Below are 27,472 nucleotides of genomic sequence, written 5' to 3' on the forward strand. Positions count from 1 at the left end.
TCCAGGCAGGGCCAGGGTGTGGTTCACACCAAGGTTGTCCCCTGACTTATAAACGCTAGAGCAGAAGGAGGTGCCAGAGCACAGGGTGCCTAGGAGGCCCAAAATGTCCTGGGCTGAGGGGGTAGGAAGTGGAGAGGGGAAGGCAGGCCGCTCATGTCAGTTTGGTAGGGCGTCTGACCGGAGTCACTGCACTGAGCTGAGAGGGAGCGAAGAGTTCACCCTCCACTGTCCCAGAACTCTACCTACCCAGCCCGGCCTTGTCTGTGCAGCCCCACTGTTGGGAAGCAAGTCCAGCAGGAGCCCAGAGGGTGGCCTGTCTGCAGAACTTGCCACCAGACCTTCTGGAGATGTCCCCATCCCCCAATGGTTCTGTCCGTGTCTGGCCATGACAGAGAAAACTGAGACAAAAAACCACTGGTCCTTGCAAACTGGGCTGGTGAGTTCCCCTGCTGAGTGATTCTGCAGATGTACCTCCCTACCTCTGCCCCATCTGAGGCCAAAGTGGAAGAGGGGCCCCACCTACTCTCCCTTATCCACAGGTGGGAGACTGAGGCCAGAAAGGACTGGGGAGTCACCAAGGCCCATGCCAGGCCTGCCTGGAATCTGGTCTCCTACGTCCCAGTCCCCAGCCCCTGGGGGGAAGGACCTCTGCAGAATCCTCTTGTCCTGCCCAGGCCCCTTGGCCCCCACTCTTAATATATGACCTGAGGAAAGAAGGAGCCTGCCACTTAGAAATGTCCTGGTCTTGGATCCTGCAGGTCTCAAGTCTGCCCAAGGGAAGAACAGTGGCTCTGTCACGCAACCAAAACCCAGCCTGAGGAGCCATGGTGGGGAGGGGATACTGAGTCCTTGCAGGCACATGAGAGGGGCAACTTGCTGGGGGTCACATACACACATGGAGCTTGGCTGCCTGGCTCTGGAGCCCCTCTGCCCCACTGACCAGTCCCCCAGGTGAGGCCTAATGCTGTTGGTCTTGACAGCTTCATGCTGGGATGGTTCTCCAAGAGTAGTCTGAGAAGGCTTCAGGGAAAAGGAGCTGGACCAACCCAGCCTGTGCGCCAGGGCTGTGCAGCAAGCTCCCTTCCCCCAGACCCTTCCAGTCACAGTGTGTCTCTTCCAACATCCAGAACAGAAGCAGATCCCTTTCAGACACGCCAGGGCTCATCTGTTGTCCCCCCAGACCTCCTGGGCATGGCTGTATCCCTTCAGATCCCCAGGGCAGAGCAGTTTCCTCAGACCTCTAGGACATAGTCATGTCCTTCTTGACCTTCAAATGATTTAACCCCCTCCCCATTCTGTCAATTCTATCTCTGACCAGCCCAAGGCTGATGGGTTTGGGCAACCTCCTTGGATGTGCAGGGTTCCCCCAGTCCTTTTCCTTGATGGGCCACCATGTTGAAGATAGGCAGAGCCATCTTGTTGATGTTCCTGGATCCCTTAGAACTCCCTGAGCTGGGAGCTCCTGGCTTTCATGGCTTCCCTTTGAGGCCTGGCCTGTGCCTGAGGGGTGAGCAGGGACCCCAAGAGGGTGTTCCTTCAGGGGGTCTTCAGAGGTCCTTCCCCCTGCCTCGGCTCAGGGGAAATTGGCCAGAAAGGGGCAGGACCTGTCCACATGCCTGACAGGTGGGAGCCAGGCAACCTGAGAGGTGCCAGACATGGTGGCCAAGGAGGCTGAGGAGTCAGGGTCTCTTGGTACCCTCCTCCCTGCCCGTAGCGCAGCTCAACTGGTGTTTACGTGTTCCCTGCGGTTTGGCTGGGCTGTGGGGCCTTGAAGGCAGAAGTGACCAACCTGGCTCTAGCCCCTGCTCAAGGCAAACAGGGTCCTGACCGCCTGCCAGACCCTCTGAGGGCTCCCACTTCCTCTGCCAATACCTGGACAGCCCAGAAGTTCAGGGGCTTCTCTGAGCCAGGGAGGCTGAGCCTGGCCTAGAGGCTCTCAGGAGGGAAGAGACCTGGTCCTGGCCTAAGGGTCCCACATAGGCGTGAGGGCCAGTCCTGCACTGAGTCTGAGGGAAGAAATGGTGCTCAGTCGGAAGAGGGAGGTCTGGACACACCCTGGTGCGAATGTTCTGAGGAGAGAAGACCAGTCCTCATCTGGGATGTGGAAAGCCTGGCCCTGACCTGGTGGCAGCAAACCTGGGATGGAAGGGCCAGCATTTCCGGGGGGCATTTAGTCCAGAGGGGAAGGTGGTGGCAAGTTTGAGGGGGAAGACACAGCACCCAGTCTGAAAAGAAAGACTCAATCCTGTCCTGAGGGGCACCTAACCTGTGGGAAGAAGCCCAGCCCTGCCTTGGGGCTGCCAATCTGAAGACTTCAGGGTGAGTAGTCCTCATGGGCTCAATAAGGGATGAGGCTGGACTGGGCCACAGGTCTAGCTCTGGACCTCAGTGACCCTGCCTGTGGGAGGGGTGGGTCCAGTACCCTGGATGCCCAGTGGTTTAGGGATCTCGTGGCTCTCAGTGGTCAGCCCAGACCCTGAAGTGGGTAGCTAGGTGCTCTGGGAAGAGGCTGAGGACATGTCCTGCTTTTGTTTCTCTCTCTTAGCCAGCACTCTGTCCAGCATCCTCCTGCTGCCACCACCATCTCCAGGCCTGGCCACTTGCTTCACACCAGGTAATCTTTCCACTTTGGAGCAGGGGCTCTCTGACTGTTGCTCAGACTTTGATGCATTCCCTCCTAGGACTTCCAATGGCTCCAGCATTCACGGGAGTCTTTGCCACTCAGCCTGGCTCAGTGGCCCTTTTGGACCTGGCCCGTTGCCTCTTTCTCCACCACTCTGAGCAGGTCACACCACACAGAGCAACGTGGGGGCTCAAGGCCTTTGGACAGGTTTTCTTGCCACCCACCTGAAAGGGAAGACAGGGCTGGGCCTGAGGCTGATCACTGTCAGTCTATGCTGCCTGCTGTGTGAGTGAGTTTATCACTACCCACCACAGGGACAGGAGCCTGTTGGAGATGGGGGGTACTTCCTGGACGCCGGGTCCATGGAGAAGAGCAAGGTGGTTTGTGCTGGAGACGAAGGGAAGGGAGGGCCAGATGGGCACCAGCAGGGACACAGACCTAGTGACAAGACCATCCTCAGACATGAGCAAGAAACTTGTTCTGGCCAGAGCAGAGGGTGGAATGCAGATGGGTCAGTCTCCAGGAGTCAGGCTGAGGGGCTGTGCCTTTCCAGGGCCCACGAGTGGCTCAGGACTGGGGTGGAGAGAGCCCAAGAGGACCAAGTAAGGCAGCACAGGGAGGTGTCAGAAGGTGCTGCCTAGTGACTTTCCGGTGCTGGTGAGTGTGCAGACCCCCGCCCCAGCTAGCCCTCCGGGCTCCTGGTGCCCCCACAGCCCCTGAGCCAGGACAGAGACCCAGCCCACCTTTCACGTGCTGCCCCTGGTACTCTTCCTGCACTTACTGTCTGGTTGCTGGAGGTATATTAGGTCTAGGGTGGGTGGTGGACTCCCCCAGTGGCCTCAGCCTGCAAGGGGCAATGTCCACCAGGTAGCCAGGAATGGATTCCCTCTGTGGCAGAGCCTCAGCCTTGGGGAATGTGACCAGGAACCTAAAGGCGAGTGGGCAAAGGAGTTGGCCCAGAGGCGCCCAGGTCACCCATGGGGCCTGGGTGTGAGTGGGGAAGTGGCTGAGGTAGCAGTGAGTGGCGGGAGGGCTGGGTCGAGATTCCTGCACGGGCCCACTTGGCCACTCTGTGACACTTGCAAACTCGAACCTTCTCCGGACCTTGAGAGGGACATCACCCAGGCCCTACTGTTGGACTATGGCCAAGGACCCCCATGGGTTCCAGATGTCCTCCTCCTGAGGTGAGCCCTTCAAGGATTCCTCCATGGCTCTCACCTCTTGTCCCCCCACTCCTGAGGTGAGTCCCCAGTTCAGACCAATGGAAGCCATGCACTGCTTCCTTTTCCCTTTTCTTTCTTTTTTTTTTTTTTTTGCCTCCTGGTCCCAGCCCTGAGTGGGCAACCATCCAATCACTTGTCTCTTGGTCCATCTGTCCATCTGCCCTTGTGTCCTCAAGTCCAACCCCCAGGTCCCCAGTCACATGACTGTCTCCCACTCTTCCTGCAGGAGAGCAGGTGGCCGCTCGGGCTCCGCAGTCTCCTCATCCAGCCCCGAGCAGGAGCCGTTGAGGAAGCCGTCACCCTTGGGAGCAGCCGTGGCAGGTGGCGTGTTCTCGAGGGCCGGGGGTCCTGGCTTGGTGTGGCTGGGCAATTGGAGGTGGCCATTGGTGGTGGCAGCGGGCAGCAGGCGAGGACTGAGGGGCAGGCCGAGTCCTGCACGGGGGCCTACGTTGGTCACACTTGTGTGTGACACCATCGGGCCGTAGCTGTAGCTGCTGCTCCCGCTGCGAGCCTTGCGCTTGAAGTCCAGGGCCAGTGTCCAGCGGCTCCAAGATTTCTTGATTTCAGCCTGTACCTGGGGTGGAAGCAGGAGGGTGGATGGTCAGGGTGGCTTCAGTTGTCACATGCCCCCTCCTCACGGTGCCCCCATCCCTGCCCTGCAACAACCCAGCACTGAATGAAAACAGAGGAATGGTGGATTGCTGGAAAATTCCAAGACTGAGTGAAACCCTGTCGTCATCAAGACATGGGGCCTACCCGCAGGCAGTTGGCACATCCTGACAATCTACAAGGCTCCAATGGCCCCAAACGGGGCCAAGTCCTTCAATCTGGATTACAGATAATTCAAACCATGGGGATAGAAAGATATTTGGATAACGTCAGAGACCGAATAACCCACAAATCCTAGCACATCTTGAGCCTGAATCATCTGGAAAGGCTTCTCTGTGCCTTTGGAACGTCATGGGGGACATTCTTGGAGAAGAGAAAGAACGGAGCAGAAGAAGGGAGAGTCAGGACTTAGGGAAGCCCCTGGCACGTTCGGGCCCCCTCCCTGCCCTGCCCCAAGGCTGCCCACTGCTTACCTCCCCATTGCAGAAACAGTATATGACGGCGACAAAAAATCCCTGCGGCGAGAAGGAGGCGGGGTCAGGGCCTGGAGCCGGGGTCTGGAGCAGCCGCCCACCCCGCCCACCCCAGCCGGGGCTCGGTCAGGCCCGCGCACCTGGAAGGAGTTGAAGAGCATCTCATAGTGCATCTGGACTTGCCAGAGTGTCCCTGAGACCTCGGTGTACGGCGTGGCCATGAAGACGATGTAGTGGACGCCGAAGAGCGGCATGAGCACCAGCGTGGATTTGAGCAGCTTCCTGGGCAGGAGGGTCAGGGCCGAGCCATTTGCCCCACGACAGGGACTGTGCCGCCTCCCCCACCCTCTGCCAGCCCCGGGCTCCAGGAGCTACAAAGGGCCCGAGGCTCTGGCCACCCCAGGAGGATGACCATGTGATGTCCTGGCAGTGTTACCAGGCCCCCTCGGTTCTCAGAGGGTTTGGAGTGGACCACAAATTACACAGGCCACATGCCTCTGGGGCCCCTGTACCTGTTGGGCCCTCTGCTGGAAATGCCCTTCCCTCACTCTCCCATGGCCACCCCCAGGTTTTGGCTGGGCTGTGGCCTCCCTGGGGCCACCCACTGCCCACCTATGCCTTGTGGGATTCCCGGTGACCAGCTCTTTGAAAAGAGCCATGGGTTCGTCTTGCACTCGCAGAGCGCAGTCCTGGCGCAGGTCCTGGCACCGAGCTGAGTGGGCCAGGCTGGATGTGGGATGCCCCAGGTGAGACCCCATCTCTGCTGGGGCAGGCCAGGCTCTGAACCAGCCTGCCAGCAGGGCCAGCCAGGGAGTCAGGCTCATCCATGGGGCCTCCATCTTCCCTTTTGTACATGGGGCTGGGGACAATGACCCCCAAATTCTGACACCTCTCACCCCCCCCAGCTCTGAGGAGCCTGGGTATGACAGGCGCCGCTCACCGGTACTGCTGTCGCGTGTCACACCGGCCAGCGTTGGTCTCCCGCAGCTTGGTGGCAAGCACCCGGACAATGTTGATGAAGAGGATGAAGTTGAGCTGTGGGTGGGGTGGGGTGAGGGAGGGCTCACTCGTGAGGCTGACCCTATCAGGGCAGGGGCAAGGAACTACAGACCCACGGCCATGCCGCAGGCTCTGCTATGCCACTGCATCTCTACGTGGCTTCTTGGGCCCTCAGTTTCCCCATCTGGGTAGGGGATAGAGATCAGCTGGTTCTTAGGCCATTGTGGTTCTGATCCTGGGATCCAGGGAAGCCTCTCAAGTTTGCTGTCAGGGGCTGGTCACTAGGGCCCGAGGTCCACATCCTCACCCCATGGCCAGCTGCCCGCCCCTGCTCACCACAATGGAGGCCAGGATGGGCACTTGGATGATCCACTTCTTGTTCCCGGAGCTCAAGTCCCAGCACCTGGGTGAGACTGAGGTATGAGCCCCCTGCCCCCTCACTGTCCCCACCCTGAACCTGCCCACAGACAGACTCCAGAGCTGGCTTGCTTTGACATTAGCTGTTGGGGACACAGGACAGGGGTGCTGGGTGTGCCCAGGCCTGGGGCCACCCTCTAGGTGTCTAGAGGAAGTGGTCTCCTATGAACCTGAGGGGATGCCCCAGCTGGTGGCTTAACTGAGAACTCCTGAAGCTAGGGCCCCACTTGGGGCCAGGGGGCAAGATGTCCCCTCACAGGCCTCATGGAGAAAAAAGGGTCCTTGGGGAATTTCTGGCCTATATCAGAGCCCCTCCCTCCCAGGTCCTCTCCCCACCTGGACCTACCCGGTGTTGGCCATCGTGGCTCTCACACCAACCCACACAGCCACGAAGGTGGCAGGCAGACCTGTGGGCACAGAGGCAGAACATGTGAGGGGCTGTGGATGCCAACCATGGATGTCTCCCGTCCCTCAGCCCACCTCGTGGGTCCCACTCCCCTCATGCCTGATGACCCCAGCTTACCCCATCATTGCTCCTGCCTCACCCCATCCTGGGCACGGGGCTTCTCAGTGAAAGTCACATTCTGGCAAAGTTGCTCCAACAGCTTTCCCCCGGGGTCCCAGCCCTCAGTACCCCAGCTAGCCCTCGGCCCCCATCTTGATTCTGCATGTCCTACACACACACACACACACTCACACACTCACTCTCACATGTCTGTTGTGCACATGGCAAAATAAGGTATCACTAGCATGTACATGTCCCAGGCCACTCCCTCTCCCCTCACTGGAAGGGTGGTTGCTCTGGGCCTGGGGATCCCCACAGAAAGGGGACTTACGACGGCCACTCCATCCCCATCCCTGGTTTGAAAGGTCCTGGCCCCCATGCATGAGGCTGGATGGGGCAAGAATTGCCCTGAGCTAGGCAGGAGGTTACCTGGAGGCTCTGTGAGCCTTGGCCTGGGCTAGCTCAGAGTGCATGAGGCATTGGCAAGGGAGCTTTGCCTCTAAGCAGGGATACCTGGGACCCCCCCGACACACACACACTTCATTCCAGGCTCCAATGCACCTCAGGAGGTTTTGATGTTCACATGCCACGGGGTTCCATGCAGCCCTGTCTGCATGTTTCTCACTCACCCTGAGCTACCCAGCCCTAGAATGTGCATCAGTTCCCAGGACCAGGCCCAGGTCTCCCCACACTCAGGCTCGCCATGGGTGAGGTCAGGGTCAGGATCTGTGCCAAGGAGCAGGGAAGCTGCGACCTGAGAGCCTCTGGATGTTTGAGCACAGAGAGGGCTCCAGCCACCCGGCCCACCCCTCTGCAGTCTGGCCAGTGGCCCCGGAGCCCAGCCAAGCTCTGGAGCTGCCAACAATAATGGACAATTATCGGTAACTTGATCCCAGAGTCCGTGAGGGGCTGGGAAGGGCGGAGAGCCCCAGCAACCCATTCTGCAAAGGGACTGCTGAAACCCAGACGTTCCTGCAAGGCAGGCAGGTCCCGCTCCAGGTCATGCACCCTGTGGCAGCCTCAGGTGTCCCTGCCCAGGCAGCTCCATTAGGGTGAGCAGTTTGGTTGGGAAACAAATATTTGCCCGGCCCATAGGGCTCAAATGGAGGTTTGGCTGGACCGTAGGGTGAGGGAGGGCCCTGGACCCCCAACTGCTGGATGATCTCTGACTCAGCAGCACACTGATCACAGGCTGAATCTGGACCTGATAACCCCTAGTCTTCTCTCCTTAGGTAAGTCTGAGCTCTGAACTCAGGTGAATGGCACAGCAGGTGAGCCCTGACCAAGGGCTGAGCCCCATCTCCTGCCTGGAATGGGGCCAGAGTCACAGAAGGGTGGGCAGGCCTTACAGCTCAGGGCCACCCACCTGCTTCCCTGCAGCTGGGAGAGGATATGCTGTGTGGGCACCTCACATCTGGGGGTGCCCTCTGACCCTGATGCCCGAGGTCCCCCCTGGCCCGACTCTCACACCCCACGGTGCCTGCATACCCCAGCCGAAGACTGTGAAGCCCCACAGGTACTTCTTCTCCGAGAAGAAGGCCATGAAGATGAGGCTGTGCAGATACAGCCCCTCCACCAGTATCCAGTAGTAGTTAGTGGCCAGGAAATAAAGGAAGAGAGTCACAGCCACGCGGCAGCCGGCCTAGGAGACCAGCTGGAGTGAGCAGGAGGTGGGGGCCTGCATCTGGGGAAGTCAGGGCTGGGCTGGGGCATCGGGGAGGAGGAGAGGTAGCAGGGGTGGCGATGTTGTGTTGGGATAAGTGGCGCTGGCTGAGGGGGCAGGGCGGGGGCCTCTGTTAAGGGCAGGGGCTGAGGGAAGTGGGGAGAGGCCAAGGGTGGGGAGGAATTCACAAGGGCAATGGCTGGAGTCAAGATGCAAACATGGGGTGGTTGGGGGCTGCGGTCCGGGTGTCGAGGAAAGTACAAGGGTTTGGGGGGAGCACACACAATGCTCCTAGGGGCCGAAGGGCGTGAGGGACCCCGTGAGGTGGGAGGCACCCAGGGAGCGGGTGGCAGCCAGAGCCTGGCAGGGATGCGGGCGGGGCCGCGGGGTCGGAAGCCGCGGGACGCCGGGGTGGCAGGGGCTCGGGCGCGGCCGGGAGGGGGCGTACTCACAGAGCCGGCGGTGGCGGTGGCGGGGGGCGGGGGCGCCTGGGCGATGGTGCGCAGCTCGTCCTCGGTGAGACGCTCGGTCTCGTCGAGCCCGGCGCCCGAGTAGAGCACGGCGTCCTTGATGAAGATGCTCACGGCGCGCAGCATGAAGGACAGGAACAGGTGCATGTGGATGTAGTTGCGTGTGCAGTGCAGCCGCCTGCGGGACCAGCAACGTGTCCGTCGGGGGGCGGCCGGGGCGGGCAGAGCGAGCAGGGTTGAGGGGTGCAGGGAGCCGGAATGGGGGTGGGGGTGGGGGAGCGGGAGCCACCCCCGGCCCCGCCCCCCACAACCACACCCCTCACCCCCCGCCGGGCCCACCTGAAGTAGACCAGGATGAGCACAGCCACGGTGAGGGAGGCCAGAGACACGGAGTAGCCCACGGTGTAGATCTTGCCGAGGCGGTCAAACACCTCCTGTGCAGGTGGGGAGGCACCATGAGAGCCCCGGGACTCCTGGGCAGCGTCAGGGCAGGGGTAGGGGCTGGGCTAAGGTCACTGTAGGAGCCCCTGGTCAGAACCCAGGTTGGGATGGGGGTCACCAGTGGGTTTGAGGTGGCCAGGGTCCAGGTGAGGTCAGGGAGGGGGAAGCTCGCACCCGCTCACGCGTCTCATTGGTCAGGAACTTGACGCACTCGCTGTAGTTGGCCCAGGTCCGGTTGTGCCCGGGTGCCAGCTCCCAGCTGCCATTGCTGTCACAGCGGCGGTAGGCATGGCCTGCAGGCCAGCGAGAGGGCCAGGGAAGGCAGAGAACGGAGAGGGGCCACTGTGACCCTGAGTCCTGAATCCTGGCCTTCCTGCAGCCTCCCCATTCCCACTCCCAGGTGGGCCTTACCATTATGATTGAAATCATAGATGTAGTCGGGACAGGGCACGGCCACCACTTCGCCCGGTGCCCCCAGTGGCCAGCAAAGGAGGTGGTCCCATTCAGGCATGCAGGGGCGCCCTGTGCCCACAGAGACAGACAGGTGAGACGGACCAAAAGGTTGGAAAGTCAAGTCCATAGCTAGTGGTCCAGAGGGATGACCACACCTGTGGTCAATGGTTCCTACAAGGGCAGGTGGGCCCCAGAGCTGGAGAGCTCAAGCTTGAATCATTCTGGAGAGGCCCAAGACTCTGATATGGCGGCCCCGTATATTCAGCCCTTACTCCACACTGTGCCCTGCATCCCACTGGCCTTTTAGAATTCCCTAAAGCCCCTGTGATACAGCTACTGGCAATGAACCCATTTTCCAGATGGGCTGATGGAGGCCCTGAGAGGTAAGTGATTTGCGGAGGCCGTGCAGCTCTGCCCTTCTCAACATTCAGCTCAGGCCAGGCCTTTCTTCCTTCTCTCAGCTCTGGTTCCACCATTCAGGTGTCCTTAGAAGAGGGCAGGTTCCCTTAGCTGAGAATGGCTCCCTATGTGTCCTTCCCCAGGGACTGTGGATAAAAGGATGGAGGTCTGGTTTCCAGGGCCTCCTGGACTCCAAAAAGCTGCTGACCCCAAACAGGTGCCCCCTTCTTTGCCCCGCAGTTTCCTCCTGGGGGATTGGGACTGACCCTACGAGCCCACACTTCCTCCACCACACAAGGCCTGCCCTGAGCACCTGCTATGAGATTCTTGTGACCACTCACGGTGGGAGGAGGGGGACAAATGTGATACCCCCAATTTAAGTACTAATGGTGGGATTTAAGGCAGGGTGGCACGTCTTATATTGGCGCCCTGGCCTCACTGCTGAGATGCTGAGTGACCTGGAAGGGTTCACTCCCCAGGCTCCCAGCCCCTTTTCTCCCCATGCAGGTCTCCAACCACAGGACTCTCTAGCCATCTTGGAAGGCTGCCTTGGCAGCGGGACCCGCCCCAGCTTGGTGAAAGGCTCTCTGTCCTGAACACCATATTCCTGGTCCCGCCCAGCCAGGCCCACAATTCCCTCTGGTCCCTGGGGAGCCACAGGGTTACCACAGCCTCCCAGATGTGGCCCATCTGGAATCCACTGCCCACCACCCAGCCGGTTCAAGCCGGCCCTGTGGCCAGAGCCTCCGCTCTGTGTTTGTCTGTGTTTGTCAGCATCTTCCTCCTTCCTCCCTCTCTTCTCTCCTCTTTGTCCCACTGTCTCCAGCCCCACCCCTCTGCAGCCACCCTCCTCTCCTGCTCTGTCTCTGTGTGTCCCCACCCCCACCCCACTCTGCGTCTCGGTACCCCTCTGGCATGCTGAGACCTGGGCTCTCAGTTTGTCCTCCTGGTCCCCTGGCTTGTTCTGTGACTCTCTGTCTCTCCCAGCCTCTGTGTCTGTGTGTCTCTTCTTGCCTGTCTCTCCGTCTCTGTGTGTCTCCTTGCTGCTCTTTCTGTTTCTTTCCTGTGCCTCTGTCTCCTAGGCTCTTTCATCTCTCTTTCTTTCCCTAGGTGGCGCTGTAGTTCTAGGTCCACCCCTGGGGTGGAGGTGGGGCTGAGTCAAGTTCTCTACCCACATCTTCTGGGGGCCTGAGTCCACCCAGACTCCCTATCCCTGCCACACACTGTCCCCTCAGCTCGGTCTCCTCCCAGACCCTGCCCACTTTGCTGCCGGGAGGGCTGCAACCTCTGCCCTCAGGGAAAGGAGCAGTGCGTGGTGGATGAGACTCGTGCAGTGGAGTCATAGACATACCTTGGTGCCTGCCGCCAGTGGGTGCCTCATCGAGCTCTTCGGACTCAGGCGGGAACTTCTCAGATGCCTTCTCTTTCTCGGGCTTCTCTGATGTAGGCACCGATGTCCAGCTCTGGTCTGACTCCATTATGTCAGCTAGAGAGGTCAGAGAGTCCCGGACGTCAGCTGCCCTAAGGCATTGTACACACTGCAGTGGTCTGTACAATGGCACTGACTTCCCTTTGCACAGTGGGGCTTGTCCCCTGCTCTGCTGACACCCTGGGCTGCCGGGAGATCTGAGATGATGAATGAGGAAGTCTGTAAAGTGCCCAGGAGTAAGTGGAGGGGATGGTGACTGTCCACAAAGGGTGCAAATGGGAGAGGACACCACACGACGGTGGGATCAGCTGGGGGGCTGAGCAATACATGTAGGAAAGATAGGGGCCGGCATCAGAGCTAGAGCCCCCCCCAGGAGGTGAAGGCCCCACCAGGGGGCGCATGGTCAGGTAGCCCAAGGTGGTGGAGAGGCTAAGCTGCAAGAATGAGTAAGGAAGCTGGTGGCATGGAAGACAAGGAGGAGAGGATGTGCAGAGGTGGACAAGTACCTCTGTCCCCATCTTCCTGCCACCATCCTTGAACAGCAGTGGGGTGGGGGTAGCAGGACGGGGTGAAGCAGAAAGAAAGGAGCTTTACTATGGATAGGGAGGGGACAGAGAGAGGCACCCCCAGGCCTAGCAACAAGGAAGAAGGCTGGGTTCAGGGCCCCGAGAAGGGCCCTACTTGACCTTCCAGACCCTGGTGTGACTGTGTTGGTGTATGTGTGTGAGCAGGGCTGCGGGTTCAGAGGCCATGGGAGTCCCTGTGAGTTTGTGCAGCATTGTGTGTGCTTGTGTCCTGGGTGTGTGTGTGTGTGAGAGCATCCTCCCTCCCCACCTCCCCAAGGGCCAGCTCAGCAGAGAAAGCTGCCCGTGAAGATCAGTCAGTCAGGGACTGGGCTGCTTCCAAGCTGTTGACATTAACCAGAGGCCTGGATGGGTGCTAACGAGGCCCTATCTCCGCTTCCAGGAAATGAACTCCAGGAAGTGGGTGGAGAAGAGCCCAACTTGAAGGGGGACACAGGATCTGTGGCATCTAGGGAGCGCCCCCCACCCAGCCCATGGGAGGGGTCTCATGGAGATGGGGTGCCGGCAGAGAGGAACCCTCCCAAGCCCAGGTCACCACCGTCTCCTCCTCACGACCACAGTGGCCTCAGAGTTGGACAGTCACAGATAACCATCCCTGCCATTAACATCCCCCCCACTCCCCATCCAGCCCACAGACCCTTGGTTCTCCCCGATCCTGGAGGCCTCTGCCTACTCTCTTGCCCTCTGCCCAGGTGGCTTCCTCCAAAGTCCTACCCATTCTGGACTTGGCTTGGCTGTCCCCTCCTCCAAAGCCATCCCTGCCCACTCCACTGGGGTCTGACGCCCGAGTCAGCACTCCCTGGCCCCGGCTTGCTTCACTCTCTCTAAGCCTGTGATGGCAATTCAGCTTTTCCCTGCCTCCACACCACCTTTATTTTGCCCTGTTCATCTCTGAACCCAACCCCACCAAAGGCCCTTTTCACCCCATCTCCCAACCAAGTGATGTATATATGTGTGTGTGTGTGTGTGTGTGTGTGTGTGTAAGAGAATCTGTGCAGGGAGAGGGTGTCCCAGGGCTGGTGACCAACAGCACAAAGATCCTGAACTCAGGTCTCAAACAACCCCATGACTATCTGAGTGTGCTGACCCAGCCGTGCTTGACCCACCCTGCATCTCGTCTTCCCTTTAGCCTGGCCCCCATACCTGGACCAGCCTTCGCCTGGTGCGGTCACCTGGCCTCCCTTGCTATGGCTGCGCCATCCCGAGCTCCCACCCTTGCCTAGTCCCTCCCTCTCATGCCCCTGCCCCAGACCCCCCTCAAGTGGCCCCTTTGCACCCAGCCCAGCCCCCACCCCCACCTGGCCTCAGGAATTCCTTGAGCTGCTTCTCACACTGGGCCTGGGCTCGGTGCAGCAGTAAGATCTGCTCCTCCTTGGTCATGACGTCATCCACGTCCACCTGTGAAGCCGAAGGTCAGACTGCGGGCAGGACTTCCTTGCCCAGCAGGCAGGTCCCAGTACCATCCCAACCTCCCACGGAGAACCACCCCCTTTCCCAAGGCCCTGACTCTAGGACATGGGAAATCTGCCTTATGTAGCTCCTATTTTACAGACGGGAAGCTGTGGCTCTGAGGAGTAAGACCTGTCCAGCCAGAGAAAAACAGACGGGGCCTTTGGGCGGGGAGGGGAGAAACTGTCTCCTGCCTGCCAGCCAGTGACCCCAAAAACAGCAGCCACTGAAATTCTCTGTTCATTCATTCCCCAGGGGTACGTGGGAATGGGGTAGAATGTCCCAAGATTGCTCTTCATGGGCTCCTGGCTGCTGGTTAGCAACCTGGGGTGGGGGGGAGGAGGGTTGGAGGGAAGAGGATAAGGCGTGGTAAACTCTAGGGAGATAAGTGTGGGTCTGGATTCCTTCAAGTCCTGACATCCTGGGGGGTGGGGGTGGGGGGTGGGAGTCATGGATTTCCACCCTGATCCCACCCCACCCCAGCCTCAGTGCTTTCCCCAGTGAAAAAGCCTCAGCCCCTCCCCCACAGCCCACCCCACTCCCAGCTCTTGGTGTTCTGCAGTTCCAAGATCTTGAGGATGGAGGGACTGCTGCAAATGGCCTGGGTCGGGGCGGGGGGGGGTGGCACTCCTGAGCAGGAAGTGGACACCCCCACATCACTTTGCTTGTCCCGACACTCCCTCCAACTAGCAGACCCCGTATTCTCAGGACACCGGCAAGCCTCTGGTCCTGCTGTTGGCTCCCACCGGAATGCCTTTCCTTCCAACCTACAGACCATTGGCAGCTCCAACTGGGCTTCACCGGTGTGGTTTTAAAGAAGGGAAAGGGAACATCATGTGGTCAGGGAAGGGTGGGATTTTTCACCCTGAGCAGACAGATGGCTGCTGGAGAGCGTCAGAGTCTGTTTCCTTGACTTAGAGGAAAGAAGGGGATTGGAGAGTGAAGGCCACGCTCTGCCCTGGAATAGCTGAGTGTGCCAACCCCAACTGCTCTCATGAGTATGACCCACAAGGGGTTAATATATCCACTGAGAACCCCCACCCCCACCCCCCAGGGCAGGACTGTTATACTCAAACCCCCCAAATCAGCACCGTGTTTCCTCGGACCCCCAGCACTGGGCCGGACCTTCCATCGCAGCTGAGCAGGGCAAGGCCAAAGGACCAGGGGGAGGCAGAGGGGGAAGGAGGCGGGGCTGAGAAGGGGAGGGTCCCGGGCAGATGGGGCTGGGCCGTCCGGGGGCGGGTCAGGGACCCTGGCTGCAGGGAGAAGTTAATTGACCGCGTCTCTTGGCAGCAGCAGCAGCGAGGGCTTCCAGGGCCAAAGAGCCTCCAATTGGCCTAACTTGGGTTCTGCTGGTTTTACTTAGTGAAGGAGCGTGTGCATTTTGCATGTGCGCATGTTAGTGGCGGCGCATCCCATGTGTCTGTGCACAAGCTGTCTCGCCAGTGTGTGTACTTGTGTGTGCAACTGTCTCTCTGCATTCTTGCGGGTATTGTCCAGCATGTAAATTTTGGCATGTGGGCCTGATGTGTTTGTGAACATGCATGTATACAAGTGTTTCTGAGTGAAGGTCTGCATGTGCACATCTGCACGTGTGTGATGCGACTGCTCATTAGTGCATGTGTGTGTCTCTTGACATCTGGAGTGGACCCCTGGGATCTCAGCTGGACCCAATGCATGGATCACCAGGAAGGGCAGGAATAGATTTCCACATGCTTGCTGCTAAACTACTCCCTACCCACTACCACAGCTCACGCTGAGGGGTAGGGGGCACAAGGGGCCTGGCAGTAGCAGGGATGCAGCTGAGGGCCATGGAGCTTGAGGGACGAAAACATGGGCCTGCCCAGGTCCAGGGGCCTCCAACAATAACCCTAAGCCTTCCTCCATCTGTCATTGGGAATACAGAGCACTAAAGGGTATGATTTCCTTCTGCCTACCATTACAGCTCCTCCTCACCACCATTTTCATCATTTGCAACTAGTATCTGCAACAATAACCACCACCATCCTCACCACAACCACCACCAACACTACCATTACCACCACTACCACCACTGACCACCACTACCACCACCGACTCTACTATCGCGACAATCATTAGCACCACCACCACTACCATTGTGACCACTGTCACCACCAATACTACTATCACTACCACCATCACTATCACCACCACCACCATCACTGCTGTCCCCACCACCACGATCACTAACACCACCACTACCATCATCACCACTATCACCAATGCTCCTATCACTACCACCATCATTACTACCACTGCCACCACCATCATGACCACCACCATGACCACCACTATCACCACTACCAGTACCACTGCCACCACCACCACCATCACCACTACTATCACTACCACCATCACACCACCATCACCATCACCATTACCACCACCACCACCATATATAGCACCATCATCACAACCACCACCAACACTACCATCACTACCAACATCATTACCGTCACCAGCATCACCCCACCACCACCACCATCTACATCACCATCATCATCACAACCACCACCAACAATACTACCTCCACTACATTGCTACCACCACTCTTACCGCTATCACCACCTACATCACTACCATCACCAGCACTACTAACATCATTACCACTGTTACCAATATTGCCACCAGCCCCATAACCAATATCAACACCACCTTTTCCATCTTGTTCTCACTCCCTCATGTTCTTGCCATGGCCCTTTCCCCACTGCCCCTTCTTCTCCCCATCTCTACCACTCTCAACACACAGATAATGCACCATTTTTTCCAGCTGACAGAGTCTCTGAATGACTGCCAGAGGTTCCCACCAGGCCCCAATGACTGGCTGACACACTGATGTGACTGAGGGTCGCAGCTGATGGTCTAGTAGAGACAGGCAGTTAGGAACTGACAAACAGACTGATCATTTGGCAAACTGACAAATGGGCAGGTGGGCTGGCTGGGTGGTGACCCAGAATTGATCAATAAACTGACCACACAACTTCTCACAGGCCGAAGGGGTCTGCCCAACTTCCACCTACTGTCATTGGCTTCACTGCCTTTGTGACCAGTTGGAGGCAAACCCCCTTTTTTCTGAAGTCTCGTTTCCATGAAAATGCCCAGAAAAGAAGGTTTGTGCTCACAGCACACTCCATACCCCAACCCCTTCATTCATCCACAAGAACGGTGGCCTCATTTCTGGTCACCCTGAGGCTTTTGGATCCATTTCTCAGTCACCCTCATCATGGGCAGAGCTGCCACTGCAGTAAGAGGAATTCAGGTCAGAATAAAAGAAGCACCTCCCAAGGGGAGGAGGGCAGCCCCACACCAAGTACCTTCCCACCTTTGAACCTGAGAGCAGAGCTCCCTGCCTAGAACGCCCCTGCTCACCTTCCTTCAAACTGCTTCCTCCCTTCATCTGAGGCCATTCTGCCACCTGTACAAGAGTTTGAATCCTGCCCTCAGCACTGACTGGTTTTGTGACTTTGGACAAGTTGCTTAACCCCTTTGCCTGTTTTCTACCTGTAAAATCAGGATAATAATAGGGCTTTGTGAGCATTAAAATAAATTTTCCACCTGAAAAGCCCGGTCGGAGGTAAGACAGCAGCATCAAGTCATGGCCCCCCCACCCCCATGATGGTCCCACTTGTTACCAAACAACTTGGGCACCCTTAGTCTGGGGACCCAGGGTGGCATGTAGAGATTGTTTATGCAGACTGAGTTTGCAGGGCTGTAGCGAGGGACAGATGGGAGGCAGAAACTCAGGGAGGGATTGCAGCAGGGAATACTAGAGGGTCTGTCTGCTGGCTGAGGTGTGTTGGTGGGAGGCCATGGAGGAAATTTTTGGGGTGCAAGGAGACCCCTATGACCCCTTGTATTTCTAGATCAAACTTGGACTCAGACTAGGATTTAAGGTCCCTTCCAATCCCCAAGACTCGGGCTTGGGGACCTAGAGGGCTCCTCCTCGGCCTCTGCCCTGTCTGAGGCAGCCTCATCTCCTAAGAGTGAAGGGAAAACTGCTGACAGCTTTGATTGCTTGTGTGTCGCACCTCCCTACTTCTTCCCTGCTGCCACAGCCCCTCTCCCCCACAGAGTTCCTGTCTTCTCGGCCCAGCTCCAAGGTGTGAGGACTCAGAATGGCATCAATCTTAGATCCAGAAAGTCTGGAGCTCTTGGATCTCAGGGGTGAGAACTGAGGGAGCTGGGGTTGGGCTGTGGCTGTGGGTCACTTAGTCCATAGCCATCACTGATGGGGTCACCACTGATGATGCCCGCACTGCCCTCCTCCAACATGCCTCTTATGCTCTTCAGTAAGGGCTGGTGTGACACCTCCCTTTTGTAAGACCTACCTTCATTGCCTCCCACTGCAGGGCACCCTCCCCCCAAATTGGAACAGTCCTGTGTGCACGAGTATGCCCGGTATGCAGGGCTTAAGAACACGCAGGGGGTTGGGTACCTGGAACTCAGTCCTGAGTTGGCAGATTAGAGACAAGAAGCAGCTTGGGAGACTGAGCTAGTATTTGTGGGGCTCCAGACAGGGTGCAGGTGGGGGCTGGGAGCCAGTATGTTATTTACAAACGTAAGAGTGCTGTGCAGGGGAAAGAGCAGTATGTGATCAGAGGCCCTGGATGTGTTTGTCATTTCCTAAGTGTAGGAGCCGAGGGGAGGAGAAAAGCCATCTGCTCACTACCTCCACCCCATGCAAACTGCTACTTCTAACTGCTCCCAGGGAGGAGATGCCACTGAGGATGGTGACGGAGCTTGGGGTGGCAGTGATCGTGACAGTGGGGTGGAGGTCTGGTGGCGGCGGCGATCTCAAGGCTGGTGATGGTGATGGACAGAGCTGCTGAACAAACCGGAGCCACTGGCACTCAATTCCTCTCTTAACTGCCAAATTCCACATGTTTGCTGTCTGTGATCCCAGACTTCTCCCCTCTACAGACAAGCACTGAGCAGGAAATAAAAGGAACCCTCCTTCAACTGCTGACACCTTCACCTCTAGGAAAGGAGCTTCTACGTCACAATATTAGCCTGGAGTTGCCTATCTGGATCATCTCATCCATCTGCCTACTTGGATTCCGCCTGGCCCCCTTGGGTAGGGGGGCTGTTGGCTCCTTGCTCATCTTTGGAGAAAGCAGAGCCACCTGGCACGCCCTGCCTTCAGTGTGGCCTAGGATTTGTCCCCAGCAGGGCCTGTCCTTCCTGGGTCCTGGAGCTTCCAGCTCACCACCTAATGCTTCCTCGGCCCCCTGCCACCCACAGGACAGCCCGTGCTCATCTCAGCAGAGCCTGGTGTCAGCCAGTCTCCTCCCTCACACACATCCCCCTAAGAGCCCCTCTACCTGCTGGGACCAGCCACAGCCCATAGATCTACTTGCATTGCTTCCACCCTCTACCACAACCCTGTGAGAGAGCTATAATCACTTCCATTTCACAAATGGCAAAACCGAGTCAGTTAGATAGAGGAGGGCCAGGAGCTAAGGTCTGCTTGACACTGAAGCAGCAGCACTAGAGAAAGGGAAAGGAAGGGAGAAGTGCTTAGCCATGTGGGTTCTCTGGCTTTAGTCAGAATCCTGCCTTCCCATGGAGTTCTGCATCACATCCTTTGCTGCATCAGGCAAGTGCCTCTTTGTAGATACCTGAGGCATCTCCCACAGAGGTAATGCAGGGTTTGGAAGCAGATGTGGGGCTGATGGTGGTGGTGGTGATGAGTTGGTGATGGTTGCTCATCCCCAGCTCTAGGTGGGCAGAGGAAGTCCAGTCCTGATGTTAGGAGCGAGGAGACCTTTTGCCTCCAGAAAAACCAGAAGGTCTGCCTCACTGGAGACCCCCTCACGCCTGACCTTCCTGCCCTCCGTCTCCAGATTCCACCACTGGGAGTCATGATGCCGCCCCTCAGTGTCTCCCATACCAGTTGGCTGGGGACTGCTCCCCCGCCCCTTGCTGCCTTCTGTCTGTCCGGCTGGCCTGAGCAGGCTGGGACGGGCTCCCTGCCGGGGACGCTCCTGCCCGCCACTGCTGACAAGTGCTGACTTTTCCTCCCCCTCGCCAGGCCTTCCTGAACAGGCTGCCTGTGTTCAGGGTGGGAGGGGGCGGGGGTGGGCAGGCACTGTGACGCCTCTCATCCCGGCCAGCGTGGACGCCTTCAGGGCAGGCGGTGGGATGGAGTCTGGGATGGCCCAGTTGGCTGCTAGGATCCCGTGGATCTCCATTATGGGCCCCTACCTGGGCCGGGGAACCCAGGCCAGAAGGACGGTATGGCCCAGCTAACCACAACTTGGACAGCAGAAGGGATTCCGCCAGATCTTGCCTCCTGCACAGGGCTGATCCTACAGCTGGAGTTCTGAAGGGTTGGGAGGGCTCTGATGTCTTTGTGATCAGAGAACTCTGCGCCTTTTCTCCGTCACATCATATCTTGCAGACGCATTCAAGGGTCTGCAAAATCCCTACCCGCCCTTTCTTTTTCCCAGGGACTTTCAAGCGCTGCCTTCCCGATGTGGTGGCCAGACCAGGGAGTGTCCCCAGAAGGCCCACAAGAGGAATCTGAGGGAGGCCGCTTGATGCCTCATTAAAACATTCCGAAGAAAATCCAAGTTCCCGGGAGGGCTCAGCCCCTCTCCCACTGCTCTGTCCACAGGCGGTTCCCAGAGCTTAGGGGTGGGGGTGGGGGCTGTGTCTAAGGGCAGGTGGTATAAAAAGCTTCAACAAATCAATATAAGACAGACAAATAACCCATAGAAATACAGGTAATGGCACTGAGCAAGCTCTTTCGGAAGATGGACAATAAAGCAGTGAAAAGTCCGCCAGCTCACTGGTAATCCACAAATAAAAATGACAACAGACACCATTTTTCACCCATCTGGACAGCAAAAAACAAAGAAAGGAATCTTCATAATATCCTATGCAATCGATGATGGGGGTCACTCCTGGACACTCCCGGTGTGAATATAAACTGGCACAGCCTTTTTAGAGGGCAATTTGTCCATGTCTATTAAAAAATGCTCATGTTCTCAGACCCGGCAATGACAGAATTTAGAAATATCCTACTGGGGAATCGTCACATGGGGACACCAGAGGGCATTTCAAGGAGCTTCCTTGTGCAACGTCTAGAATCACATACGCACACAAATTATGCAGAAACCATCCTAGTTTACATTGCAGGAGACTGCTTAATGAATCCCAAAATATGGAATACTATACAGCATTAAAAAGCGATAGTTCTATATTTACTGACATGAAGAGCTCCAGGTCACACGCTCTAAACAGAAAAATGTGCATGGCAGAACCCTACTTATAAACTGATGCCATTTCTTTAAAAACAACCAACGAAACAAATAGAAAACAACAGAACAGAACTATCTACTTGATAAGCACACAAAGAGGTACCATTTGGAAACATACAGAAAAGGTCCTGGGGGACACCCCCACCCCATCCCAGACTGTTAAAAATGATTTTTTCTGGAAGGGAGAATGGGTCTTGGAGTGATCAAGGAGGACTTTTGTTTAGTCTTATTATTTGACACTTTTATATGAAAACACATTCATGTATTAGTTGTGAAATTAAAAATAAGAAAGTAAAAGTAGCAGAAGGAAAGACAGAAGGGAGAGAGAGAGAAGAAAGTAGGAAAGGAGGGAGGAGAGAGGGATGGAGGGAGGGAGGGAGGGAGGGAGGGAGAAAGGAAGGAAGGAAGGAAGGAAGGAAGGAAGGAAGGAAGGAAGGAAGGAAGGAAGGAAGGAAGGAAGGAAGGAAGCCTGGAGTGGGACACGGGGACAACCAGCCACACCACCTCTGGAAGAAGGAGCTCAGTGCATGATTCTGAAACCTAATTTGCCTCAGCCTCACTGTGTGAAGTCACAGTCCTATCCTGCATAATGGGTGGGTGAACAGATGAAATGAGAAAACACTGGGATAGTTTCTAGCCTAGTATTTGGGGTGGCATTGCTCAGTACATGTTGGCTCCTTCCAGTCTTCAAAAACAGGGCCCGTGGCTGAGCCACCCCAAGAAGCAGGCGGGAGGGGTCCCATGCTCTCCCCGATGCCATGGTCTCTCCCAAGACCTAGCCCACGTTCACATCTCGGCACTCAGGGTCTGCCCCCGACGCTCAGCTTCAGTCTCTCCCCCTGCAGCTTCCACTCCACAGGAGAGCATGCCGAAGGTGTCCTTTTGGAGACATCCCCAAGGACAAGACCACTCCCTGGCCCCCCCACTCACAATCCGGGCCTGCTCCTGAGGCCAGAGGGACAGGCAGCAGACAGGCTTGGGAGGGGGGCTATCAGTTGAGGTTGGTGGGCTTTGGGGCACAGCGTGGAAACGGATGGGAGCAGTAGTCCCAGGGCTCAGGAGAGGGGGCTGGTAGGCTGTCAGCCTGTAGCTGGCTCCAGTTGAGCCCAGGAAGCTCATAGGGCATCGGGTGGGTGAGCAAGCTATCTTCTTGCCCCCTGGCCCTGAAGCCAGGGAACGTCCAGTGCATTCACAATCTCAGTGTCCAGCCACAGAGGCCCCAACCAGAGGCCAGGGCTGAGCCAGACAAATTCTTTCCATGTGCCTCGGTGTCCCTGGAGAGAAGTGCGGGGACCTGTGAACTTCTACCCACCCACCCACACCCAGAGACATGGGACTTGACACTTGGTTGGCATGAAATAAATAATGATCGTTGATTATATGATATAGGTCAGTAACAAAATGAGGATATTAATGGGACATTCCTCTGGGAATTGCTGGGAAGGTTAAATTAGTTAATGTAAAGTGCTAAAAACAGTGCCTGGCATGTAGAAAACACTAAGGAAGCATTTATTATATAAAAATAGGACAACAATAGACCTTGGGGCACATACTCTCAAATGCACATGCAGGCACAGAAAACCATGTTCCTGTAAGTCATGTGCAGACATAGAGATGTGGACACATGTGAGCTCATGTGTATACTCAGACGCTCAGAATCACACAGAGCAGATGGACACACATGCCCAGTGTCCCACAGAGCCCTGCCTTAACGCGCAGACCCCACTGGCTCACAGACCGTGGAGGGGCCTCTGGGAAAGTCCTTGAGCCTGACCTGAGGGGAAAGTGAGGAAATGGCTCCATCCCCCAGCATTCACCAGTGCTGGGAACAGCTCTGGGAAAGGTGCTGAGCCCCTCTGGACCTCAGGTTCCCCCCACCTATGAGTCCTTGCATGGGGTGAATTCTCAGGCTTTGGGGAAGCTTTGCTCAGGGTGGAGCCACGAGGGCACCAGTCTCCCAGTGCCCTTCCATGGCGGGTGCCGAGGTCCACACGGGAAGAGAGAGTCTCAGATCAGGGGATTCTTAAGCAACTGTTTCTTTCATGCCTTCTTTTTACAGATGGGGAAACAGGTGTAAAGGATGGCTCAAGGTTACATAGGCATCGAGCAAAACTAGAGGAATCCTAGAGCTCTGCCTCCTGGACCCGGAGCTGCTGCGGCTCAGAAGCAGGAGGCTGCCTGCCTGCTTGTCTGTCTGTCTGTCTGGGACGCAGATGTCCTCTCCTTGGGAGCAGCAGGGGCCTTGAAATCAGACACAAGAGACGACAGCCTTCTCAGGAATGGGCTGGCCTCTGGAGCAAGGCTGCTGTGGGATTTCATTGAGTGGGTGGGACCCCTTCTCCCTGGAATATGGCCCCCAGTCCCTGCCCAGGATGAGGAGGGTGCTGCCTCTCCGTGTCTCCCACTTTCTACTTCTCCCTGACCCTCCCTCCCTGATTCTCTTTGCTGTTCTTGTCTATCCACCCCTCCCACTCTGGTGCATGTTCATCCCACTCGCCTTTGTTCCGTCTCTCTTTTCCCCCTGGGCTTCCTTCCCACTTGATCTCTTCATCTCTCTCTGGTCCCCTCTTGGTTTCTACTCTCAGGAGGGTGCACGTCTCTCCCAGGGGTTTCCTCACTCACCCAAGTCCCCCTCAAGCAAGCCTCTCCAGAATGGGTGTTCTGTGAGGTCAGTCTCCTTCAGGGGACCTCCATCCTTCTTCCATGCCACACCACACCTCCGGGAGCAGACAGCTTCCACTCTGGGGAAAGCTGCTTGTGTGTGTCTGCATGTAAGCATGTGTGCAAGCATGAGCGCTGGGGCGGGGGCTGTAAATCCTATGCCTCTGCCTGGGTGATTCCGACCTCAGACCCACTGCCCAGTGCTTGCATCTGCGAACACAACTTGCTGAAAACAGGGGACCCCAAAGCAAAGTCTGTGGGACCCCACACCCCCGCCAGAGACCAGCCTTCTACCAGCTCATACTGTCATCCTCAGGAACACACAGGCAGCGCCATGGTGCTCATCGAAGCACAGGATAGGGGATCTCCAACCAGAGTTCCAGCCCTCCTACCCCAAATCCAGCTTTCAGAGATGGGGAGACCTCAGGCATCTGGAACCCACAGCCCAGACACCTCCGAGACAGCAGAGGGTACCTCCACCCAAAGTTCGGACGACTCGGAGAACGCAAGACTCTGCGTTCTGAACCCGCCTCAGGGACCCTAGAGCAAGCCGCAGCACCCTTCCAGAGCCCTGCTGGGCTGGTGTCTGTCCTGGAGTGCTGGCGGGGAACTTACCAGCGCGTACGCGGAGCTGAGCACCGGGCAGCAGAGCAGGAGCGCCAGGCCGGGCGCGATCCTGGCAGCCCCCATCGCCACCGCCTAGGGCTGCGTCCCTCGGGGCAGCAGCCGCCGCCGGCCCTGGTGGTGGGAGGGTGGGGGTGCAGAGCTGCGTTAGGCCCGGCCGCCCCGCCCACGCCCCAGCCTAGGGAACCCCGGCAGCCCGGCGGCCCCTGGCCCCGGGGCCCGGCGCGGGGCCCATGCGCTGAGGGCTGGAGAGCGAGCGCGAGGAAGGAGAGAGGGCGGGCGGGAGAGCGGGAGGCAGCCGGAGGCCGGGCGGGCGGCGGGCGGGCGCCGAGCGCTGCGGAGCGGCCCGTCTGCCTCGGAGCGTAGAAATCACATCCATATGGCCGGGCCCCCCGCCCCCGGCCCGCCCCCGACCCAACCCCCCACCCCACTCCGCGCCGCCTTTTCTTTTTCTTTTTTCTTTTTTTTTTTTCTTTTGGGGAATTGGGGCTGTGGCTTCGCCCCACACGCCCAGTGGGGGAGGGGTCGGGGTCGCGGTCTGCGGGGGGCGAACAGGGCTGTTATTTTTAGCTCCGCGGTTCACAGCAGTGGGGGGTGAGGGGGTGGGGTCCGAACGGGGCGGGGCGGGGGGCGCGTTTGGTGCCGCGCGGGGCGTGCTGCCTGGGGACGCGTTCCCAACTTTGCAACCACACCGAGCCCTTCGGCGTTCGTGCCGCCAGCTCCCGGCCCCGCGGCAGCTCGGGACTCCCATCCCCACCACAGCCGCTTCCGACACCCCCTCCCCATCCTCGGCTGGAGCCCCGCCTGCGCCCGCGCCTGCGGCCGGGCGGCTCTGTCCGTCAGTGCGTCTCCAGCTCCCCCGGCCTTGGCCTCCGGTCTTCCCGCGGCCCCGGGCTCCGTTTCGGTCACTCCCTCGTTCCCTCCCTCCCTTCCCCCCTTCTCTCTCGACGAAAACATTTGCAAGTTTCCAAAAAAGCCACCGAGCCGAGCGGCGCGGAGCTGACGGCTCCACCAGGATCCGAGCAGGCGCCGCCGACTGACACCGAGACAGACCAGCCCGACCGCCGGGCCAAGCCCGTAGTCACCCGGCCCCGATTCCGGCCCCTCCCCCGGCCCCCAGCCCCGACTTACTCCGAGAGCGCCGCCGCGGCCCCCGCCTTGCCATGGATGTCGGGGGCCCCCCGACAGCCTCCCCAGGACAGCGCCCTGCCCGCGGCCCCGGGGGGACTTCATGGAGCTCTCGAGATCCCCCCTCGCCGGCCTGGCCTCCAGAGCCCCCCGCCCGGCCGCCGCTTGGAGCCGCCGCCCGCCGCGCGCGTCCCTCGGCTCAGCGTCTGCCTCCCCCCTCCTCCCCGCAGCCCCGGCGCCTTGTCCCTCCCCCGCGCCCTCCCTGGGCCTCTCCCGCCCCCCACCTCCACCCGTCGCCTCCAACCTCGGGTGTGCGAAGGGGCTGAGCGGAGCCCGCGGCCCCCCACCCAGGGTCATTTCTCTGGAGGCTGCGGCCCGGGGTCTCCCGGCGGCCGGGTGTGAGTGTTGGGAGGATGGGACTAGGGGAAATCTGGCATCGGGGCCCGGGAACATGGCCCGGGGCGCTGTCGCCGCTTCCTCTTCTTCCTCGGGAAGACACACACGGTATTTTTTTTTTTTTTTTCTGATTGTCGGGCCGGAGCCGGTGAGTAGGGGCTCTCGGCCGCGGGGCAGGCCCTCTTTAAAGAGGTCTCCCTAGGGACCCCTGCGCGCCCCCGGCCATGGCACTGTCTGTCCGCCCGCGGGCCTCCCGCTCGGGCTGGGCCAGGGTCCCTGGGGAGACTGCTGGACCGCCAGCCACAAGCCTGGCTCCACCGCCGCCTCCCTCCCGCCTCTGTCTCTTCTGGAGTCTGGCGGTCCGCTCTGCCCTAGACCCTCTCCTCCCCTACGCCCTCCCCCGCCACACACACTCTCCCCCGCCGGCTCTGCCTCGGGCCTCACGCCCCTCTTCATCCCGCCCCTGTCTCTCCCAGGGTCCGGGTCTCTCAGGGTATCGACCCTTCCCGACGCCGGCCGGGCCTCTCTGGCCCCACCCTGGCCCCGCCTCGGGCCGCTCCAGGCCGCAGGACTCGGGGCTCAGCTGGAACCCGCAACCTCTACTCCGCCTCCCTCTCGGCTCCCCAAAGGTGCTGGGCGTGATGGAGGGGAGGGAGGAGTCTGTGGGGTCTGGGCCGGACGGGGGCGGGGCTTACGTGGTGGGGCAGGGGAAGGGCGCTGGAGTTCTAAGAGATGGGGGGCCTCGGATACCAGGTAACCAACTCCCCACGCAAGTGGGGAAACTGAGGCACCGGTAAGTGCTGGGACACCTGGAGGTGAGGGCTTTAAGAATGGTCAGGAGGAAGCTAATGTGAATTTGGAGTCCTCCAAAAGGTGTTCAGGCCCAGTGATAGCCCCCCTCTCCAACTTACAGGGTGTGTGTCCTGGGCGTTGGGACACTTCTGCTGTCAGGGCCTCAGTTTCTTCATCTGCGGAATGCGAGAGTGGACTGGCTGATTCAAAAAGCACTCTCACCTTTACTGTTTACTGCCTCTGAGGGTGGATGTTCAGATCGTGCGGTTAGACTCAGCCTGTGGAAATCAAGCTCCTCTGAGCCTCCAAACTGAACCCCAGCTCAGGGGTGGCACTTCCCCTCAATGTGAATGGGTCCCCAGGCCCAAGTGCTAAGACTGTTGGAATCCAGCCGTGCAAACTTCCTGGCAGCTCACCCCTCTCCAGGGTCAAGTTCACCCACCTCCCACACTGGACCCACACATATCTTTCCCACACACTTCTCTGGCCTCACCCCTCCTTGCTGTCCATTACTTGCAAGTTTTCTGTCCCGGCGTTCAAAAACTATACTGTTGGAGGCCATGCTTTCTCCAAAGACGATTCTCCCCAAGAGGTATTGTCCACCAGCCCCCTGGTTGTGCCCCCAGTGTTCACTACATACCTTTGCCCTTGCTAGGGACGAGTCCACCAGGATTGCTCTCCTCTACCTGATCTAAGGGACTCCCTCCTCGGGTCACCACCTCCTCTGTTACTGGTGGTTTCGGGGCTGCCCACTAGCATGTGAGGGCTCCTGTGGGAACAGGGACAGAGGCCCAGGTATCTAGAGTGGGCACCCAAATAACATGGTTTGTCAGTGATCTTCATGGCTCTTT

At 58.5% G+C, this 27,472-nt stretch overlaps 1 protein-coding gene across 2 annotated transcripts; it reads right to left on the reverse strand.

Moving 5' to 3' along the window:
- Window positions 1-124: 124 nt before the first annotated feature.
- PTH1R (parathyroid hormone 1 receptor) lies at window positions 125-25,543 on the reverse strand. 2 transcript variants are annotated; one of them, XM_077129519.1, is made up of 15 exons: window positions 25,437-25,543; window positions 24,297-24,419; window positions 13,587-13,686; window positions 11,627-11,761; window positions 9,835-9,945; window positions 9,598-9,716; window positions 9,322-9,416; window positions 8,965-9,160; window positions 8,338-8,491; window positions 6,691-6,751; window positions 6,264-6,330; window positions 5,869-5,963; window positions 5,069-5,210; window positions 4,929-4,970; window positions 125-4,420 (listed from the first exon to the last, which is right to left on the reverse strand). In XM_077129519.1, the coding sequence occupies exons 2-15, from the start codon at window positions 24,369-24,371 to the stop codon at window positions 4,043-4,045; spliced, it is 1,770 nt and encodes a 589-aa protein (XP_076985634.1). In that variant the 5' UTR covers window positions 24,372-24,419; window positions 25,437-25,543; the 3' UTR covers window positions 125-4,042. The 2 variants fall into 2 exon arrangements, with proteins under 2 accessions (XP_076985634.1, XP_076985635.1); XM_077129520.1 differs by lacking the exons at window positions 24,297-24,419; window positions 25,437-25,543 and adding an exon at window positions 17,128-17,350.
- Window positions 25,544-27,472: the final 1,929 nt, after the last annotated feature.

Source organism: Tamandua tetradactyla, chromosome 15 (genome assembly GCF_023851605.1).
Source record: "Tamandua tetradactyla isolate mTamTet1 chromosome 15, mTamTet1.pri, whole genome shotgun sequence".
Taxonomy (NCBI): domain Eukaryota; kingdom Metazoa; phylum Chordata; class Mammalia; order Pilosa; family Myrmecophagidae; genus Tamandua; species Tamandua tetradactyla.